General features: G+C 36.5%; 1 protein-coding gene across 2 annotated transcripts in view; it reads right to left on the reverse strand.

Moving 5' to 3' along the window:
* The window catches only part of UMAD1 (UBAP1-MVB12-associated (UMA) domain containing 1), a 240687-nt gene that overhangs the window by 110814 nt on the left and 108085 nt on the right, over positions 1-21788 (reverse strand). Inside the window, exon 1 of one of the 2 annotated variants that reach the window (XM_023224889.2) lies at positions 20433-20652. The exons of the other annotated variant lie outside the window; for it this stretch is intronic. Within the exon in view, the coding sequence (XP_023080657.2) occupies positions 20433-20484 (52 nt within the window). The 5' untranslated portion in view covers positions 20485-20652. Of the gene's footprint in view, positions 1-20432; positions 20653-21788 lie in introns of those variants that run through there. 2 annotated transcript variants of the gene reach the window in all.

Here is a 21788-nt window from a genome sequence, read left to right on the forward strand (position 1 = left end):
AAATTTTATAAAGAAGTTTTAAGACTTTGCACACCTCCTATGGGTAATCTTGCACAGCTCCTGAGGCACCAGCCCCTCCACTCTCACAACCACCCATGGAGACCCTAAGTGGGCCACAGCTAACGTGAGGCCAAACCACGCCCTTAGTGGCTTTGGATGAATTATTTGATTGCTATAATTTCTACCCCTGCCCTCAAGAAGATTGTTTATGGAAACATAAGAATATAATCTAGTTTAGATCAGCTTTTAATTCTGACTCATGACTGCAGGGTTGCAATGGAACTCAAATGTGAGAAAACATTATGGAGATTTAAAATACAAGAAAATGTTCAGATCTGTGAACCCCCAACTTCAGTGGCAAAACTGCTAGCAGCCAATGCTTATTCTCTCACACCTGACAGCCATCAAAATCACCTAAATCAGCATAGAGGTTTATACTGAAAATAACCTCCTGTGGCTGCTGCAGTGATGGCACCCTCTAACCATCAGCCATTCCATATAGCTCCAATATATTGACATTTTACGTTTCCAAACTGTCTCATTTACAACCTCATTCCTTCCAAAAACCCTAGCTATATGTGATTTCAGGCAAAGGAAGTTCTCAGCAAATGATGAGACTTTATTTTAATTGAGCCCTGTCAATAATGCAATGTAATAGATATTTATTGGGTATATACAACTTAGTCTGATTTTGCTAGAAGCTGTCAATACAATTATCCTTGTCCTCAAAGAGTTCCAAGAAAAAAAAAAAAAACTAAAAACCTCCATCTAACAAAAATTTACCTAGTATTTGCCTTCTCTCTTTCTGTCATTTGTTCTCAGGCTCCTTTACAGGGTCCTCTTCCTCCACCTGTGTTACTCTCTAGGGTTACTCTCATCTCACTCCATCTCTAGGGGATCTTATCCAAGACTAACTCAAGATACACCAAGACATCTTTCATTACCAAAGCCATTTCTAAATAACAAATATTTTTCTTAAGTTATACATCATACGCCCCATACTTTCAACTGCTTACCTGATTTCTCCAACTGGATGTCCAAGAGCAGTTCACCTGAACACTTCCAGAAATGAACTCATGATCGTCTCCATATAAACTGCTCCTCATTCTGTATTTACTCTCTCAATTCACAGGAATCATCATTCCTTCAACTCTCATAATCACTGAATGTCAAATTCTAATCAATCCTCCCTCCTAGATGCTTCTCCAACTTGTCTCCTCTCCATCACCATCACCTTAATTCAACACCCTCCTAACTGGTCTTTTCTCTCTAACTTCTGCCTTCCTTGACTCACCCCTCAACATCACAGCCGGAGTAATGTTCCTACATACTCAGACCACCTACCTCTCTTGCTTTAATAAGGGGAAGCAGGCAGTATCTTGAGAAGGGTGGTGTTTTTAGGCCAAGGGGGATTGAGAAATGTTTATAAGCTGGGAGGAAAGGGACTGTGGTAAGAAAGGAATGAGAGTCAATGATAAACAGAGCAAGATCCCAGAGCATTAGGCAAGCTAGGCAGGCTCCAGAGCCCTGGGGAGAGGGGATGGCTTGATAGATACACTTTCCTCTGGGGGAGAACGGAAGACCGTAAGGATGAATGTGATGAAGGTAAGTTTGAATGTGTAGGGGAGGCAAGCTGAGGGAGTATGTGCCAGATATTATCTATTTCCTTAGAAACATGAGAAGGGAGGTAGACTATTACTTTAAAAGGAGGGCATAAGTATGGCTGAGTGCCTGAGAAAAGCAGTTCCGGTTTGGAACAGTCACTACTAATAATGAAGAAAGCAGCTGATTAGAAATAAGTTTGAAAAAATAAAAAACAGGGAAAGAAAAGTCATCCTGAGCACTGAGCTGAGGCTGGAAATCATAAATCTGTACTAGAGACAATCAGCACAGTAAGAGGAAAGTTGGTTGCAAAGGTGGTGAGCAGGAGAAGCGGGAAGAGTGTGATTATGGTGCTGATGGGCTATAAATCACCAACAGCTCTCAACGCCTACTTTTATCCATTTAGCTCAGTTTCCTCAAGGCCAGTGCAATTTAGTCCCTGTTCCTCTCCTGGAATGTGTGTTCCAACCATAATGGACATACTGTACCATTTCCAGAACATGCCACACTGTTAGGACTCTGTCATAGGACAGGCTGCTTCCTCTACATAAATGCACTTCTCCCTTATCCCCTCTCCTTTCCTCTGTCTTCCTTCACTGCAAAAGAAGTGTAGTGAAGTCTTCCTTCACTGTAAAAGAAACATTACAAAATAAATCTGACTGGCCTGGGTGAACAGCCCACCAAACCACTAAGCTGGGTGCACAGCAAGTACTCAACAAGCATTTCACTGGGGAAGGAATCATATGATATGTAGCAAAAACCCATCCTGTCACTGAGGGAGGCTCTCTAAGGCACATGAAGAAAAGGGAATATGGGTATCATCAAGTATCCCCTCCACCCTATCATGTTTAATAAACTTGTATATCATTCCTCAGGTCCTTGTTTCCCTAATTCAATCTAAATTCAAAATATAATCCTCTAAAGTTCTCCAAAACTTAAAAAAAATGAACATTACAGAGCAATTATTTTTGAGATTTTTATGGAAGTTAAAGCTACTTAGTCTCCCTAATCGACAGGAGCAGATTGATTAAGTTTTCACTGAGAGTTCCTATCTCTGCAACTATTTCCCTTACCATGTTACCCTAAAAGACAAATGAGTTTTGGGAGCTCAGCTTGACTGGTATGCCGAAATGTGCAAATTGCAGCCAAACAAAAGCTAAATTTCTGGACAGATGAATGAAAAGGGACATCTGGTCTTGGTGTTTCTGCTCCTCTTTTCTTGATTCAGAGTTCAGAAATTCACAATGCACTGGTCCTTTTAGTCACTACTCATTCTAGTCCCCTCCTTTTAGTCATCTCCATCCAATACCACAGAGATCTAAAGGTATTAATTAGTTGCTCACTCATTAATTCAGTAAACAGTTACTGACTTAACTAATATGTTATAGTCACTGGAAAACATACAAAGATGAATAATTTAAGAAGTTTACTGACTAGGGAAGAAGAAAAAGTACAAAATTATTACATATAATATAGTAAAGTGCTATAATATTCTATGCATTCATTTATTTATTCAACGAATACGAAATACCTAATATACACCAGGCACTACTTGCAGTGCTGAGGATTCAGCAGTGAAAGAAGTAGGAGGAAAAAAAAGTAACACTTGTCCTCAAGGAGTTTAACTGATAAACAAATGAGCAAATAAAATGAAGCAGGACACTGAAGGCAGCAATTCCTCCAGAGCAGGAGAAGTTTTCAGGCCTCCTCAGAGAAGCTGATAGCAGTTTAATCTTGGAGGATGAGCAGAAATGCACAGGCAGAAGAGGAAAGTGATCCAGGAACATGGTCCCAGGAAGCAAAGAGTCTAGACATGTAAGAGAACAGTGTGTGGAGTTTAGAATGGCAGAAAAACTTGCTCCAGTAAGAAGTCCGAAGGGGGATAAATAAGCCCAAATACCCTTCTGTTAGACTGCAGTTAAGAAATGAGGAAATCCCTCTCAAAACACAAGTTTGGCAAAATTATCCTTGTTCTCTTTTTACAAGAAAATGAAGGCTGCTTTTCTATTTCCATTTTTTTCCCACAGGTACAGAAAAATAAAATTTTTAGGCAATGAGTTTGACTAAATTTTCATTTTAAATTTGATAAATTTGCCAGGATATTGGGCATACAAAAACAAATAATAATATTAATTAATTAAAAAGTAAGCAAACACAAGAACCAAAACAAATAAATTTCCAGGTTACTATGGGCTGGACATTTTAAAAAGAAGCCTTTGTAAGATAGGAAAGTCATGAATAAGAAAATAAAGTCATAATAGGAAAACCAGTATGTGCACGTTCACGTTCAGAGTATGATGTGTGCTACACAAATTAATATTTACATATCTGAAAGATAGCTAATTCCTAGAATGAAGAAGCAAGAAAGCATATACAGTATTTAAGGATGGGAGGTAGTAGAAAACAGAGTGAAGAGCCAGCTTGCTTGCGATCTCATCTTAGCCTTGCCTCTCACTAGATTTGTAATCTTGGGCAAGCTGCTTAGTCTCAGTTTCTTTATATGTAATACAGAGTTATAATAATGGTATCTACCTTAAAGAATTATTTTGAGGCTTAAACAAGGTTCTTCAAACCAGTACCTGGCCCCTAACTGTTACTGTTGTGAGGTGGTCATGGGTATTGTTGCTATTATGATCCAGAGCTGGCACTTTACTATAGAATCCATATTAAACTATTGATGATCTTCTGAAAAAATGTTTATCCTTTTATCAAACTGTGTAAAAATGCTGCTTTCCAGCTACTACTACTCTGGAATTGAAACCTAAAATAAACATGCTTAGCAATGCAGATTGTTTAATCCTACTTTTGTTTAAGAATGTAATTTCTTGAAATGCTCACTATTCACAATAAACATTAATGACCATCTCTGAAGCAATACACTCATGCCATCTTTTTAGGGTGAAAGAACCTTAAAAGACAGAACTTGAAACTGTTGCTTATATCATACCTGTCTAGACGATTTATGAAGGCAGAATAGGTCAGAATGCCTATAGAATCCAACAAAATATAAATTCCACTAGACAGTAAGTTTCCATAAAGGCAAGGATTTTTCCTGAGTTCACCAATATGTTATCAATATCTAGATCTGTGCCTGGAACATGGCAGGATCTTAATATTTCAAAATAAATGAATAATATGGTTTAAAATGAATTGTTCAAATCTTAGATAAAGAAGTACTCATTTGTAGGAAATTAAATATATATTTAAATGAAAAAATGAATACTAGTTAAGTTTTATTTTTATTTTTTCTTTTTTTTTTGAGACGGAGTCTCGCTCTGTCGCCCAGGCTGGAGTGCAGTGGCCGGATCTCAGCTCACTGCAAGCTCCGCCTCCCGGGTTCACGCCATTCTCCTGCCTCAGACTCCCGAGTAGCTGGGACTACAGGCGCCCGCCACCTCGCCCATCTAGTTTTTTGTATTTTTTAGTAGAGACGGGGTTTCGCCGTGTTAGCCAGGATAGTCTCGATCTCCTGACCTCGTGATCCGCCCGTCTCGGCCTCCCAAAGTGCTGGGATTACAGGCTTGAGCCACCGCGCCCGGCCCTAGTTAAGTTTTTTAAACAATCACAGGTTTGAGCTTTAAATGAAATGCTATCTTCAACGTTAACCAGCTCACAATATAAGAAGGAAAAAAATTAAACACTTTGGAGAACCTGTAGATTACCTAAAGAGGGCTCTGTGTTTTAAACCAAAGCAGCACCTGTATTATTGAGAAGAAGAAATTCAACAAGAAGCAGTTATGAATGTGTAAACTATAAGGCTTTGGAAGTTCTTTTATTATGTGAGTAACAGCAAGTATCTTCTGGACTTGCAGCTGGTATACTCTTTCTAAACTACACGAGGACCTATTTTATTCACTATGGAGTTTGAAACCTGAGGCAATATCAGTTTATTAATCAGATGAACTTTAATGTTAAACAGTAAAAGTTTTATTTCCCAATATAAATTGTGGATCTGCAGAAAGAAGTAACAAATAGCATGTCATTGGGCATGCCTGGAATAAGCAATAACTTGTAGTAAAATGTATTTTTAAAAATTGATTAACTACACATGTACTCTGGGAGAAAAACAGACAAGTAAATTTTGCTGCTATTGGCAAGGCTGCTCTATTATAATCTTATGTTTTAGCACAATCACTGTTACATTAAAAGAAGAAAACTGCTACAGTTGGGTCCTATCTGCCATATTTGGATTCTAACAGAAGATTTATCCCAAACAAATGACCAGAAGGCTAATTCTGTTACAATTCTTATTCCACTATTACAATGATATGTAACTGAGGAGAACTGCTCTACCATTTGTTGTATATAAAAGGACTACTTAGTTGGCTAAGCAATTAATAAGTATTCAAAAAAAAAAAAAAAAACCCAGATACTAAATAGAGGGAAACAATTATTTCTAAAAGTTTGAGTAGAACATTCTATTTATAAAACCAGATGGATATATGCTTACTAAATAAGCCTGTAGATCCCAGTTTCCCCTCTTGCTTAGCATACTGCATCCCCAGTACCTAACAGAGAGTTTGAAGCTCAACAAATATTGACTAAGCATATTAATGATTTCTCAATCAACAAAAGTATTGCTCATAACAAGAATGTGAGCTTCGTAAGGCCAAAGACCACACCTCATTCACAATCCTCAGGGCAGGCCTACCTCAATCCCTGACACAGAGACAAAAGTCAAGAAATGAATGGGTCAGTCAAAGTAAACAAAGTCAATGACCTAAACAGTTTTCAATTTTAAAAAGTAAATTTTAGGATTTTAATACTAAGCTACCAAAATTACTAAATTTGTTTAATATGATAAATTTACTTTTCATAAGATTTTAAATAAGAGAGTAACCAAAAATCAAAATTTAATCAGAATTAGAACTTTTTATAAGTCATCAATGGTTTCTGAAACAATGGTATGATTGATTAAATATTATTATTTTTAAGCACTGTAGTACTGCACTCGAAGCAAAAGGAGTATTTTGAGAGACACAGCTCAAGACTAGCTTAAACATTTGGCTACTGGAAAAAAAAGGACAGACACAGAAGAGACAGATATATAGAGTGAACTGATGAGATATGGGTGAAGGAACTTGAGATTTTTGATCAGTGAGATGTTGTCCTCACTGGCATAAGTAGAAAGCTATATATTTGTCAGATTTGGGAAGGGAAGACTAAAAACAGGACTTCAATAATTTAAGTGTGTGAACACTGAAAGACAACTTAAGACAATACCTGATATTCTATGTCCTTTAAAAAAGAAAAAGAATGATATTAAGAATTAGAGCAGAGGTGTCACCAGTAGTAGGCAGTGAAAGCTGAAGTACAAACACGATCAGAGCTAAGATACAGCAGGTATATATAGGGAAGGAAGTGCTTTCAAAAGAAAACAGCAGGCCAGTTTTGGAGATCAGAGGTAAAGCAGCCAAAGAAATTCTAGAGGCCAAGATCAAAAAGGGTGCTTGGAGAAAGGGCAGGGTACCCTGGCAAAGACATCAGAATAGTTCTTGAGTATATACACTGAATCACATATTGTAAACAAGAGGCAGAGTAATCGGACCAGTATAGACAACATTAAAAATATGATCTCATTGTTAAAACACACTGCTTCCAATCAATTCTGGCACTGTTACCTAATGGAGTTCCTCATACAGTCCAAACTTATCTCAAGTGATCCAGCTCCCATCACTGCCTTAAGATGCTATTTCACTATCTGCTTAATTGGCCTAGGTATTGAGAACTGACTATGAACGAATTCACACTACTCTCACCTTCCACAGTCTCAGCTTCATCTAAACAAATTTGTCTTCTAACAAGTTGCTTATATCCACTGTATAACTTCATATTGCTTTACTACTTAACCAAGCAACTTTTTTTAAAAAATAATTTTTATTACATTAAATTCTCCCCTGTTCTAAGAACTGCAGCTTCTATTTTTTTAGCACTCAATATATTGATAGCTATGGGTCTGGACATTCTTAAGTTGATATAAGACAAATGTGGTCTTAAATACTGACAACTTGTAAGAGATTTCTGCTTCCCTGCTTTATTGTAATGAGCTTGCAAGATGACCCCCCCAAATGGCAACGGCTCTTTGTGACTGCCATATCACACTGCAACCTCAAATCTGCTTTGCTGTCTGATAGCACCTGACTCCCTTTCATTACTGCTAAGCATTGTCTCTCATTAAATATCTATTTCAGATTATTTGTTCTTGTATGTATTAGTTTGTATTTTCTTAGGCTGAATCTCACTATTTCCTATGACATTTCTAAAACTTTTTGGTATCTTCTTTTCTATTGCTATTTGAAATGCTTCCCAATTTACTATCATTTCTAAAACTAGTTGACATACTTCGTTTCCAATTTTAGATTTTTAATGAAAATGCAAAGGAAAACCAGATAATGTATCTTCTTAGAGGCTGTATTATTTCATCTTAGAATGAATCTAAGTAAAAGCTGTAAATCATCATGCTATTAAGTCAAGTAAACCTGAACTGTTTACTTATTACATAAACCACTCTACTAATTTTGTAACTAATTTTGCAGTTTTAGTCGAGACGGGGATTTCTCCATGTTGGTCAGGCTGGTCTCGAACTCCTGACCTCAGGTGATCTGCCAGCCTCGGCATCCCAAAGTGCTGGGATTGCAGGCATAAGCCACCACTCCTGGCCTAAATTTCAATCTTAAATACATTTAAATTTTTAAAATTCAAATATCTTTGTTACTCCAATGACTGTAAAAATGTCATTGGCTTTGCATGCTCTCATTTATAAATGAGAGTTAAACACTGAGCACACAGGGACATAAATACAGGAATGACAGACACTGTGGTCTACTGGGGGTGGGGGAGGGAGAAGAATGTGGGCTGAAGAACCATCTATTGAGTACTATGCTCACTACCCAGGTGATGGGATCCACACCCCAAACCTCAGCATTATGCAATAGTCCCATATCACAAACTTGCACATGTACCCCTTGTATCTAAAATACAGGCTAAAATTTAATTGAAGAAAAATTAATAAACAAAGAAATAATTTTAAAATGTCATTGGCTTTAATTAAATAAAAAGCACTTCAATTAAATATCAATGATCCATATTTAATATTTTAAATACTACCTATGTTTATGATAGTAATATACATTTTTCCCTACTAGGCTGTTTATAACTTGTTTCCTGTGCTCAAAACATTTAAAAATATAACTTGGCTAGGGAATTTCAGGATATTTATTTCCTAAATACTAGGTTTACATCAACATAAAAGTCCTGTTTTATATCATTGTTTATTTAACATCACTCTGATTTTCTCTATTTTCTTTTGAGAGTGCCAGCTTAAAAACGTTTAAAAGAATCAAATCTGCTAAAATTAATGTTATTCAATGTATTTTAAATTAAATCCATTAAATCTTAAATACATATAATGTGCTTTTGACTCACGAAGCCTCCGATGAAAAAAAAACTCTAATCCAACCCAGGAAAGTGAAGAGTTAAGTAGGCAATTTAGGAAAGAAATATGGCAAGTCCATATATGTGGCTCAGTCTTCGAGTGATGTTTACATCGCTCTAAGGGAATCCTGTCTGTCTGCACTATGTTATGACCCTTGTCATTGCCTGCCCTGGAGCAGTTGCATATGCATCTACTTCTCCCACTAAGCAAGTCTCTCCTGAAGGGCAGAAGCAAAGGAAACCTTTGTAATTTCCATGAGGCATCCCACAGCAATTTGCACAAAGCAGTCACACAATCAATGTTAAGTTATCAGAAGAGCAAAGTTCTTGAGTTTGCCTTAACACACAAGACCCATGAAAAATGAAAGGAAAAGTAACTTACACACATGGGGTGGGGTTAGTGGTAGCAGTGGTAAGAATGTTAGCAAGAAACCTCAAATGAAAATATTAAAATATATTGTGACTTAATCAGTCGCTGATGTACTTAAACAAGAGTCAAGATTTTTTTTTTAAGTACTTCCCAAGTTAGAAGCTGGGGAAGCTTCATTATTTTGTTTGAAAGTTCTCCGAATTAGACACACCCATATGACACAGCCAATGTAAATAATTTGTTCTCCTGGTGTTGTCACTGCTGAACAATGATGAACGGATCAACAGTACAGCTATTCCCCAAGGAAGAGTGACCTACTGTGTAAAAAATACATCCCAAAACAAGGAACTGTATTTAGGATAGGTTTCTGCTTTCTGAATTCTGGCACACCCTTAGTCCCTAACTGCCTATGAATCAGTCTCCTGAAAAACCTGCAACTGATCTTTCAAAAGCAATGCAATTCAATTCAACAAACATTTATTGAGCACCCACTGTATAAAAAAGCACAAGAATGGAAACCTGAGGGAAAAGGGCCAGCAAAGGAAATTGATAAGAAGCAACGTAAAGAATAGAAGGAAAAGATACAGAAGAGAGAGGTGTATGGAATACATAAGAGGAACTGGTCAACATTCTCAGATGTCACAAGGGGGGAAAGCTGAGATCTAGAAGAAAAGGTATCAAAATTCTTACTGAGTAAATGAAAACAATGGGATCAATAAATAAGAAAATGAGTGTCTTTCCACGTAAAGAATGATTCTGCCTTATAAATCTATGCTCCAAGAATAAGTTCTAATTCTATTAATGTCGCTACTAACCTTCCTACCATCCAGACCAGAGGTTTCTTCCTTTCCTTCTAACAATAAATGTGCTCCAATACCAAGTCCTATCACTCGCACCCACAAAATTAGGGTCACAGGCGTGGTAACACAGGTTGTGTACTGCACAAGGATGTGAAAAGGGGAGGAGCATTCAAACCAAAGACATATCTTTAATAATTTTCCAGCAGAGGGCAGTCAAGTGTCTTGTTCTAATAAACATATTACAACAATTTTCTAACAGATGGAAGTAAAATATCTTAAAGAAGTGGCACCTTTTTATTTTTTTATTTTTTATTTTTTTTTTTGAGTTATGTCTCACTTTTATCACCCAGGATGGAGTACAGTGACACGATCACAGCTCACTGTGTCCTTGACCTCCTGGGCTCTGGTGAGTCTCCCAAATCAGCCTCCCGAGTAGCTGGGACCACAGGCACATACCACCATATTGGCTAATTTTTGTTTTTGTTGTTGTTGTTGTTGAGACAGGGTTTCACCATGTTGCCCGAGGTGGACTTGAATTCCTGGGCTCAAGCAACCCACTCACCTTGGCCTTCCAAAGTGCTAGGATTACAGGCGTAGACCACTGTGCCCAGCTAGGGGGACCTTTTTTTAATTCACAAAATATACTAAGTAGGTCAGTGGTGGCCTTGTCCACAGTATTTCCATCTATTTTCAAGCTTTCATTCTGGCTGCAGCTATCACAAATGAGATTCACATATTTTGCAATAGCTTCCAAACTGATCCCCTAATTTCTCCATTTTTCAGTCCACCCTACAAGCATTTGAAAAAAATCCCAAAAGTAGTGTTTTGCTAGTATAACTTTTCAAAAAATCTTCAGTGGCACTATGTTTTTTTTTAATCTCACATTCAAGGCCCTTCATAGCATGTCCTTAACCTTCTCTTTTAGTCTATTCTTTCACTGTTCCCAAGAGGTGCCCTACTCCTAGCTGAACCTAATTATTCTCTACCTTACGTATGTCCTGTCCTTCCCTGCCTTGCTGTCTTTGTTCATGTCATTTCCTCTACCTCGAATGCTCTCCAAACTCAGTCATCCTGGCAGAAGTTTTAAATTACATTCGGTAGTATATTCCAGGGAGAGGTTTCTGGATGACTTAATATTGTCTTCAGCAAGCATCTAAAGAAAAATCTCCTTACTTTGACTTTGGTTGGTTTATTCCAGTTATCTATTGGTATATAACAAACTACTTACAACTCAAGATAATGATTATCTTTATTATATCTCACAACTCTGTGGGTCAAAACTTAGGGCAGAGCTTGAGCATTTCTGCTCTTCCGTGTAGTGATGTTAGAGGTTGCTCTAGAGTACTGGTAGTCAGAAAGCAGGTGAAGGACAACTTCACTCATTTGGTAGAATGGCTAGAAAGTTGGGTTCAGCTGGGAATGTCAGCCAGATCATCTATACACATGCCTCTATAGCATGATGGCCTCCAGCTGGCTGGACTTCTTAAATGGTGGCTCCAAGCTCCAAGAGCAAGTGTTCCAGTAAACAAAGCAGATGTCACATGGCCTTTTGCAGCTGATCCTTGTAAGCCAGGGTCTCTTTGGCCATATTCTATTGACTGAGGCAGTCATGAGCTTGTCCAGATTCAAGAGGAGGGGGCGTCGACACTTTTCAACAGGAGAGTGTCAAAGAATATGCAGCCATGTTTTAACACTGCCTAAGTTAGGGTAGAAGGGGGATAATACGGCAGACTTTCTCCCAGAAAGGTCTGAGCCACTTCTCTTGCTGTTCCCTGAATATGTCACTGTCTTATACTTTTTCCCCTCGTATATCTTTCCTCTGCCTGGAAAGCATCTCCATTCCTCCTTCTTCCCTACAAGCATATCTAATTGTCATACACCTTTAAGGACTTCAGCCCCAAAGGACCACCTTAAATTTGCCTTCCTCCAAGACTCCTTTCTAGATCCTTTCAGTCAGTTTTAATCTCTTGTTTCAGGTTCCCTAGTACTTTTTTCTTCATGATAGTACTTTTCCTATTTATAATTTTACATTAGATTTTCATTTATGTACGAAGCAAAAAAGAAAGGAAAAAAGAAAAATAGAATGCTGTAAGCCTGTGGCCTTGTAAATTCTCAGTCAAGTTTAAAGAGGGCGCAAAATGCTCGATGTAACTGGACTCTTGTGGAATTAAGGAGAGGGCCTGAGTCCTGTGTCCAGGCTGATGCCAGATGAAGGTGACCCAGCACATGTAGCCAACATACTTTAAAATATATTATTTATATATTTATTCTAAATTAATAGCAGTTATAATTCCTATAGATTCCAGGAAAGATAAACAAACTTGGGGAGAAGGAAGGTTTAGTGTCTTGTGTCCTGCTTAATGATAGTTTCTAATACTACATACACTTTCGCCCTCAAAAATGTTCAAAATGGAACTATCCCATGTCAGAGTAAAATCCATATCCTGCATAATCTACTGAGGAGATATACTAATGGGCCTGTGAGGTAATACAAACAATAAAAGCCAGTAATTCAAGCCATTCAGTTTAAGTAACCATATAAGCAGTGTCATTTTGAGCTAGAAAAGATCTAGTTCAATCTTATGATGAAAAATCTGAGGCCCACAGAATGTGACTAGTCCCCAGAGAATTCGTTTTCTGTATAAAAACAAACACAACAAAACTAAAGCTACAAAGATCCATGAAGCAAGATATGTACAAAAACTTTTGTGGCAGTATCGTCTCTAACAGGGTGGAGAGAGTGTGTCCATAAAGGCCCAGTACTCGGAGAAAGGATAAATTGTGGTGTCTTCACACAAAGAAACATTACACAGTAGTCAAAATAATGAACTAGAGCTACAAATATCAACATGTATAAATCTGAAAAATGCAACATCGAATAAGAAGGCAAATTGCAGAATACAAAGAAAATGACAACACTTATATAAAATGTTTAAATAAGTAATGGTACTACAAATAGGTTGGAATTACACACCATATATGGTAAAAGTATAAGAAAATGGCATGTGAAAGAATGGCTACTTCAATGGGGGCTGAAGGTGTACAGAGGCAGCTTCCACAGTGTCCACCCAGTATGTTTTCTTTCTAAAGCTGGATGGTAGGTATATAGATGTTGGCTCTATTATACTTTATAACTTTTGTAAAGCTTAATTATTATGTAATAAAATTTAAAGATAAAAAGATCGGTAAAAACAGCTTTTACACTTTTTTAAGACCTTCACTATAAAAATTCAGCATAAACAGAGGGAAATAAAGATTAGGCAGTCTACACAGGGAGTGATTCAAGACCACTGGGATAGGTTATGTGAGAAAAAGGGAAAGCAAAGACGCCTCTAGTTCTCAAAATAAGGTAAGAAAAACAAACCAAAGATCCAGCCAAGACCAAACGTGGTGGCTCATGTCTGTAATCATAGCACACTGGGAGGCTGAGGTAGAAAGACTGCTGGAGCCCAGGAGTTCAACAACCAGCGTGGTCAACATAGGGAGAACCCTGTCTCTAATTAAAAATAATAATAATAATTAAAAAATAATTTTAAAAAAACCCAACCAAGCAAGCACATTTAAAAAATCTTAAATAAACCACATCCCAGATTCCTCCCTCAACTGTTGCATTTCTGTTTTATGAGTGCCACCTACCCCAAAACTTCCACTCTAGACAAATCATAAGAAGACAGGATCAAACACCACACAACACAGAACCCTGCTGCAGCCTCTGGAATGGTAGCAGGAGTGGAACCAATAGCATAACTTAAGACTTAGTGGGCATATATTATGTACCAAGCATTGAAAACTTTGAGCTGCTTCTGCATTCTCTGCATTCTCTACTTAATCCACACAACATCCCTAAACGTGGGAATTGCTACCATGTTCATTTCAGAGAAGCTAAAGAAATTGCCAAGGCCCCACAGCTAGCAAGTAGTGGAATCAGGAGTCTAATCAGATCCAGATAATAATCAACGTGCTTTTCTATCTAAAATGAGAATGACCAAATATCTGTAAATTAACTCTTCAAAAAAGTTACCTCACATCTGGCTCCAAAGCATGTTTAATGAGATTAAAGTAGCTTTACTTTTGTAGTGTAAGTATTTCTCCTTCTGCAATACAGCACAAAGAACTTTACTTTATAGATCACTCTCTTAAAAAAACCACCTGTACTATGTTCACATGGTTGTCAAGGTTTAAAAATGAATACAAATAATAACAGAAGCAATTCCAAGGGGAATGTTTCTTTTGAGAGAGAGGATTAGATGGAAACATTCTAAAAAATGAGAAAAGGAACGCCATCTGGAATAATTTTATTTTCTCACATCTTGGATACCTCATAGTGTGAAAAAATGTGAAAATAAAGGATCAGGAAGTCCTAAAGTTGAAGAGTCTCAACATCTCAGAATCCAAGATGACACCTTGAATACATAATATAATTGATAGTTGCTCATGAATAGATACTCTCTCTGGATTTTTCTCCTTTTACTAACAACTAACACATTTACATCATTCATCTGTTAATAAAAGTAGTAACTCATGTCTCAAAGAAAGGCAAAATCCCACTCCTTTAAAACAAAGAAGGAGCATATTAGTTTACCACAAAACAGATCAATGTGTAGCTATTCTATCAAACTGGTACTTCCCTTTCAGGCAAGCAGGTACCACACACTGTAGCCGTCCCCAAGACTCCCAGAAAAACTCAGCAACGTCAAAGCCCGAGGTCGTCAACCCTGGCTGCCCAGTAGAATCACCCGGACTTTATGGAATTCTGAGCAGACTGTAACTCTACATATGATTGGTAAAACAGTAAAGTGTCTAGCAGATTACATGAGGGAATATTTTCTTGATCATGGGGGAGGCAAAGATTACTTGCACAGCAGAAAGTGCTAACAAAAAGGGAAACAAATTGAGAAACTTAACATTAAAATTAAAAACTTTTTAATCAAGAGACATCTAGTAAAAAGCAACCCATGATGTGGGAGACAATAGTAACCAGCACATTCATCAGAGAACAGAGTAAGGGGCTCGGAGCTGCTGTAGCCATCTTGCCACCAGAAGGGGCAGCTGGTCTGAAGATGAGGCGTGCACACAAAGAATAAGATCCTGGGCCATCTTTGGAACCTTAAATCAAGATATGCCCAAAGTCAGTCCAACCCACGGACTGTTTGGTTATATGTGTCAACAGATACCCTTTTTCATTTAAGCCAGGATTAGCCAGATTTTCTGTCACTTTCTTCATAAATAATCGCAAACAATACTCAGTTCAGACCCACTCACACTTTAATTCTCAACTCTCTGGGCACATTAACAAGCTCTTTTTTGGTCAATTCACCATGTGTAAATCCACATGTCCTCAAGTCTGATTTCATGATAACTCCAAACTGGGGTGGTTACTTGCCTGATCTTACACAGAAAAGGCTATGTTCATTTTCCAACAATTGTCTTTACCCTTTGGGGTCCGACTTCACACTATGCCTAGTTGTAGCATTCACTCTGATATCACTTCATAGTCCTTTCTTTCTGATTAAGTCTTCTTGATTTCTTGAGTCCCCCTCTCCCAGGGCTCAGAGCTCTGTTAACAAACACTACTTATTCCAAGCAATGTGGTTCACTTGTTTATTCATATGTTCACCTAAAACGTTTATTTAGTGATAAGTGTGTGTCAGCCCACATATTTGTAACTATCACCATATCTTGTATAATAATCCCTTGAGCTTTCAAATAATCATTAAAACTTCTAAAATTCTACCTTCTTAACGTTTACGTTTAAATAGCTCATAGGAGTCTGCCTTGCACTAGTGGCACTGGAATGCTAACATTACATACACACTTAGCCAGCATGTTTTTAGTAGTCATTGCTTAATTTTAAAAACGGTTTCTTAACTTGTAACCACTTGGATTTTTTTTTTTTTTTAATCTTAAATTTTTCTGCAAAACTCTCCTTGACTTTTAATGTGCTTGGAAACCACTTTGGAGTGTCTTTGCCAATACAAAAGCCTTTTCTTTAAGCCCGGCATAGGCTGGACTGTAGTGAGTGGCATAAAGTGGAAGCAGAGAGATTTTTCTCCTTTTTGCACACTAATTTTTTAAAAAGTGCCACCAGATGTGAAAGAGAAAATTTAGACTCTGAATTCTGAAATTCAATCTAGCAAGAAAGAAGCAACAAATTCTTAAGGCATAGTATACTTCAGCTATCTACCATAACACCATTTCCTCTTATAAATGAGCTCTTGATTAGAGAGAGTCTGCATCATTTTTTACTACAGTTAACAAGGTTCATATTACTTCAGTGAGTGCTATTGGGAAGGAAAAATGGGGTGTCTTTAAAAGGAACTGGTGGTGGTCAAATAAATAAGACACTAAACAAGACCTTAAATTTTGTACATGGAATGGAAAGTCTCTGCTTTACTAAATAACATTTCTGATGGATTTTTTGAAGAATAAAATATTCGTGTCTAATCCCCACATTACAGATTAAAAGCTGTCCAACACAGCCTGAACTGAGCAAAATAGCAGTGAGAAAACAGATCAAGGCAGGCATTCGATGTGGAGTGAAGACTTGGAATTTAATTTCGAGATAGATCTGAAGCCACTGGAGGGTTTTGAACAAAGGAGTGACATGATCTCACTTACACCTAAATTAAAAAGAATTACCCCAGCAGCTGTATGAAAAAAGACTATCAAAACAGAAGAGAATATTATACTGCTAATAACTAAATGAAATAAATCTGTAAGTTGCTGTGAAAAGATGTGCAATCATACGGTTAAGTTGAAACGCTAAGAGGCAGAGTATGATCCTGTTTGTGGAAAAAATATATGTATATACACAGACACACCACATGTACACACACTATAGTGATATCTTTTGGATTTTAGAAAATTTACAGCTGAAGAAAATAAATCCACATACCCAAGTTGTTTTAAATATACTTACAGGTTTTCCAATAATGGAATTATTCATTTTAAATGTAAACTGAATTAAAATTAAACATTAATGAAATGAAAAATTAAAAATCACTACATTTGTTACATTTCAAGTTCTCCATAGCCACATGTGGCTGGTTAGTGCACACCTTATTGAACAAAGCAGATCTAAACAACTGTAAAACAAACATAAGGAAAGCTACTCATCTGACAAGGGATTAATAACCAGAATATATAAGGATTTCAAACAACTCTGTAGGAAATAAAACTAATAATCTGATTTAAAAACGGGCAAACAATTTGATTAGACATTTCTCAAAAGAAGACATGCAAATGACAAACAGGCGCATAAAAAGGTGCTCAACAACACTGATCATCAGAGAAATGCAAACAAAAATTTCAATAAGGTATCATGTCACCTGACTTAAAATGGCTTATATTCACAAGACAGGCAATTACAAATGCCAGAGAGGAAGTGAAGAAAAGGGAACCCCTGTACACTGTTTTTTTTTGTTTTTTTGTTTTTTGTTTTTTTCTTTTTTGAGATGGAGTCTCGTTCTTGTCGCCCAGGCTGGAGTGCAATGGCATGATCTTGGCTCACTGCAACCTCCGCCTCCCAGGTTCAAGTTATTCTCTTGTCCCAGCCTCTTGAGTAGCTGTGATTATAGGCGCCCACCACCACGCCCAGCTAATTTTTTGTATTTTTAGTACAGACAGGGTTTCACCATGTTGGTCAGGCTGGTCTCGAACTCCTGACCTCAGGTGATCCACCCATCTCAGTCTACCAAAATGCTGGGATTACAGGAATGAGCCACCACACCGGGCCCGTACACTGTTGGTGGGAATGTGAATTAGTACAACCACTATGGAGAACCGTTTGCAGGTACCTCAAAAAACTAAAAATAGAGCTACCATATGATCCAGCAATCTGACTGCTGGGTATACACTTAAAGGAAAGAAAATCAGTATATTGAAGAGATATCTGCACTCCCATGTTTGTTACAGCACTGTTCACAAGAGCCAAGATTTGGAAGCAACCTAAGCACCCATCAACAGATGAACGGATAAAGAAAATGTGGTATTTTTACACAATGGAATACGAAATACGATTCAGCCATAAAAAGAATGACATCCAGTTATTTGTGACAACATGGATAGAACTGGAAGTCATTATGTTAAGTGAAATAAGCCGGCATAGAAAGACACACATCGCATGCTCTCACTTATTCGTGGCATCTCAAAATCAAAACAATTGAACTTATGGAAATAGAGAGTAGAAGAATCGTTACCAGAGGCAAGGAAGAGTAGTGGGGAGTTGGGGATATTGATGGGGATGGTTAGTGGGTACCAAAAATAATAGAATGAATATGACCAAGTATTTGACAACACAACAGAGTGACTATAGTAAACAATAATTTAATTGTAAATTTAAAAATAACTAAAGAGTAGAATTGAACTGTTTGTAACACAAAGGATAAATGCTTGAGAGGATGGATACCCCATTTTCCGTGATGTGATTATTACACAATATGTGCCTGTAACAAAATACCTCATGTACTCCATAAATATATACACCCACTATGTACCCACAAAAATTAAAATAAATACATGATGTTACAACAATTTTTAAAAAATACATAAGTAAGGTTATTTTCTTCTTGGGCTTACAAATGAGGGTGGAGGAGGGGTCTTTTACTTCTCACTTTATGCCTTCTGGAATATGTATGCTACATAATAAATATATTTTTTCATGCTTAAAACCATTAACTACAGACCAGGGTGGATCCAGGTGGTAGGGTATCTGAACCTTATGCAACTTTTCTAGACCTTTCGCAGGAAAAGAATACAAAATTATGAATACAAAATTAGAAGAGAAAGTGGAAGTACATATAGAACAGAAAAATTACACATTTTAAATAGCTGAAAATAAACATCATGAAATTCAGAAAAATACCATGCTGTTTTTATTTCTCCAACAAACCTCTATAATGCTTTTTTCTAAAAGTTTTGATTATGCATATTTTGACAAATGACAATTTTATAATACAATTTTCCATATATAAAATTAAAAAACAATTTGGTATCTCTTCTAATTATGCTATAAAAAGAATTTTGAGAAGTATGTGTTGAGGAAAGCTTCTTTTCACTTCACAACTCATGTCAGGTTTTTAGGATCATTGTAAAATTTAGGCACACTTTCATAAATTTTTTTTCATTTATGAGTTGCAAAATTTCAGGGAATTTCAAAGTTTCTTATGTGGCAACTAATCTATATACTCTTTGAATTGAAGATACTCATTAATTATAAAGCTAATTATAGTTACAAATTATGACATTTTATGTTGTCTTTCTCTATATGTATTTTGTGGTTAAATCAAAAAGAAACTTAAGTGTTTCCCCAGTGTATTCATATGATTCACTCTTTTGTATTAACTAAGTTTTCAAGTAGTCTATCAAGCCTATTTATAATCTCTATTAGAAAATTTTCTTTTCAATAAATTACTGCTTTTGTTATAATCTATTTTTTTACAGCATGCTTTTTGATATCAAACAATTTCTACTTATTTCATCATTCATCTTTGTTGCTTTAGTTTTATGTTCTATTATCTAAATTATCTCAGTTCTTTAATAAATAAGTGCAAAAATGAGAAAATAATTAACCCTATGTGCCTAAATTAGGAGTCTATAATTTCTCACTTGTCTTACTGAAATGTTTCAAAATATCTTTTAAACTATAGTTTAAAGCTGTGTATTCTCAACTCAACTTCCCTTTAGCCAGATCTGATAAATGCCTGTGATCATTCCAAAGCAATCCCATGTAAGGAAATGTGATAGAAGGACGGTCAGAGTAGAAAAGAAATAGCAGTCTTAACTAATAATGATTAAATATCTTTAAATTCTTCAAATTTTGCAAAACCATATGATCACGTGAACACATTGCTAGAGGTCCTCGCAGAGCCCTGGAGGAGGTCTGTGTAAGTCAGAGGTCCTGAAACCTAAATCCCAGTAAATTTGCTCCCGGTAAATTTGCCTCTGATTACAGGGAAACAGAGCAGTTAGAAGATCCAACTAAAGCCAAAGGTCATTGGCTCAAGCCCAGGAGGAGCTGGGTGTTTGTTCCCACCTGTCCCTCCACCCTCATATATAACATTCAATTTCAGGGCGTCATATACTTATATGAAGGGTTAGTGCAAAGTCTAATTTACTTTCCCTGACTTTTCTACATTGCAAAACTAGAATTGCTTACATTCTTCATTTTTGCCAAAATTGAGATTCACACAGGTTGAAATCTTAGTTAACCAAAATCTCTAACTTACCAGAAATTTCTTCAGTTTCAATTTCACCAATCCATTGTTTCCATTGGTACATCTAGTCTCTCTCTCTCTACAATTCTTGAAACTTCAGCCCTATTTTAACATACCAACTCTAAAAGTTTTATTTTCTCCACACATTCATTAAAATTATCTCTCATTTATAAAATATGGGCTAAAATCATGATACATTTACTTGGGGAGAGAAATATTCATCGACAGAGCTCAAAACTGTACTTCATAAGCTGAAGTAATGGAACTAGTGGTATAACACAGGAAACAATAATGACAGCATTATATTCACATTGCTCAGCTACATACACAAAGAGAAGCCTGCATAATATCAAATGGATAAATAAAGCAGAAGTCTCAACTGGTTTTTAACACAGTTAAAGCTGGTTTTCAGTTTCTCTCTACAATTCATCCTGTATTTTTAATATAGGGAATTTCAAGGTATTATGGGGGTCATTATTTCTTAGTAAATATTTTATTGATACTGTTTGCTATCTCTGTTTACCCTTTCCTACTTTTAAATCCAGCAATAGGATTAGAACAATTATTGCTTTCACCAAATTCTGAAATACCTGAAAAATACATACAGTTTAGAGCACTCTGCAGCCAAACTGACTGGATTTATATCTCAGCTCCGCCATGTTCTAGCTGTATGATTTTAAGCGAGTTACTTAATCTCTCGGTGTCTCATTTATCTTATTTGTAAAATGGGGATAAAATAGTGCCTACCTCATAGGTATACTGGTGAGGATTACATGAATTCATGTTTGTAACTACTTAGAACAGTGCCTTACACACAGTAGTGTTGTATACGTGTTTGTTAAATATAAGAAAAATATGTAACCATGTATAATATAAAATGGGCAGTCATTAAAGAAGCTATAATCAAGAAAGCAGGTAATTATTCTAATTTGAGCGGAGTTTTACTATTTTACATCAAGTACTGTACATTTCAAACTGTCAAAGATAATCAGTTCAAATTTAAAAGCACAAACACATTTCTGGGCCAAATAAACAATCTGTACATTATCAATACCATATCTATCTCTGATCATGAGGAAGTCAAAGACTGACAAGCAGCTTAGTAGAGCCTGATGTATGTGAAATGGACTCCAGTTAGGCAGCTTTAAGGAAGTTATTTAATTTTTTGGAAACTCCATTTCCAGATTTGGGCAAATGGGTATAAATACTACCTAAATGTCTTAAGATATTACTTCAAATTACATTACATAAGACATATATAAAGAGCTAGTATGTAGTAGAAGATACTTAATAGAAGTTATTATAATTGCAATTGACCATAATTCTATCTTGCTAATATTCCTCTTTATATATTATACCATACATTAT

Source organism: Piliocolobus tephrosceles, chromosome 8 (genome assembly GCF_002776525.5).
Source record: "Piliocolobus tephrosceles isolate RC106 chromosome 8, ASM277652v3, whole genome shotgun sequence".
Taxonomy (NCBI): domain Eukaryota; kingdom Metazoa; phylum Chordata; class Mammalia; order Primates; family Cercopithecidae; genus Piliocolobus; species Piliocolobus tephrosceles.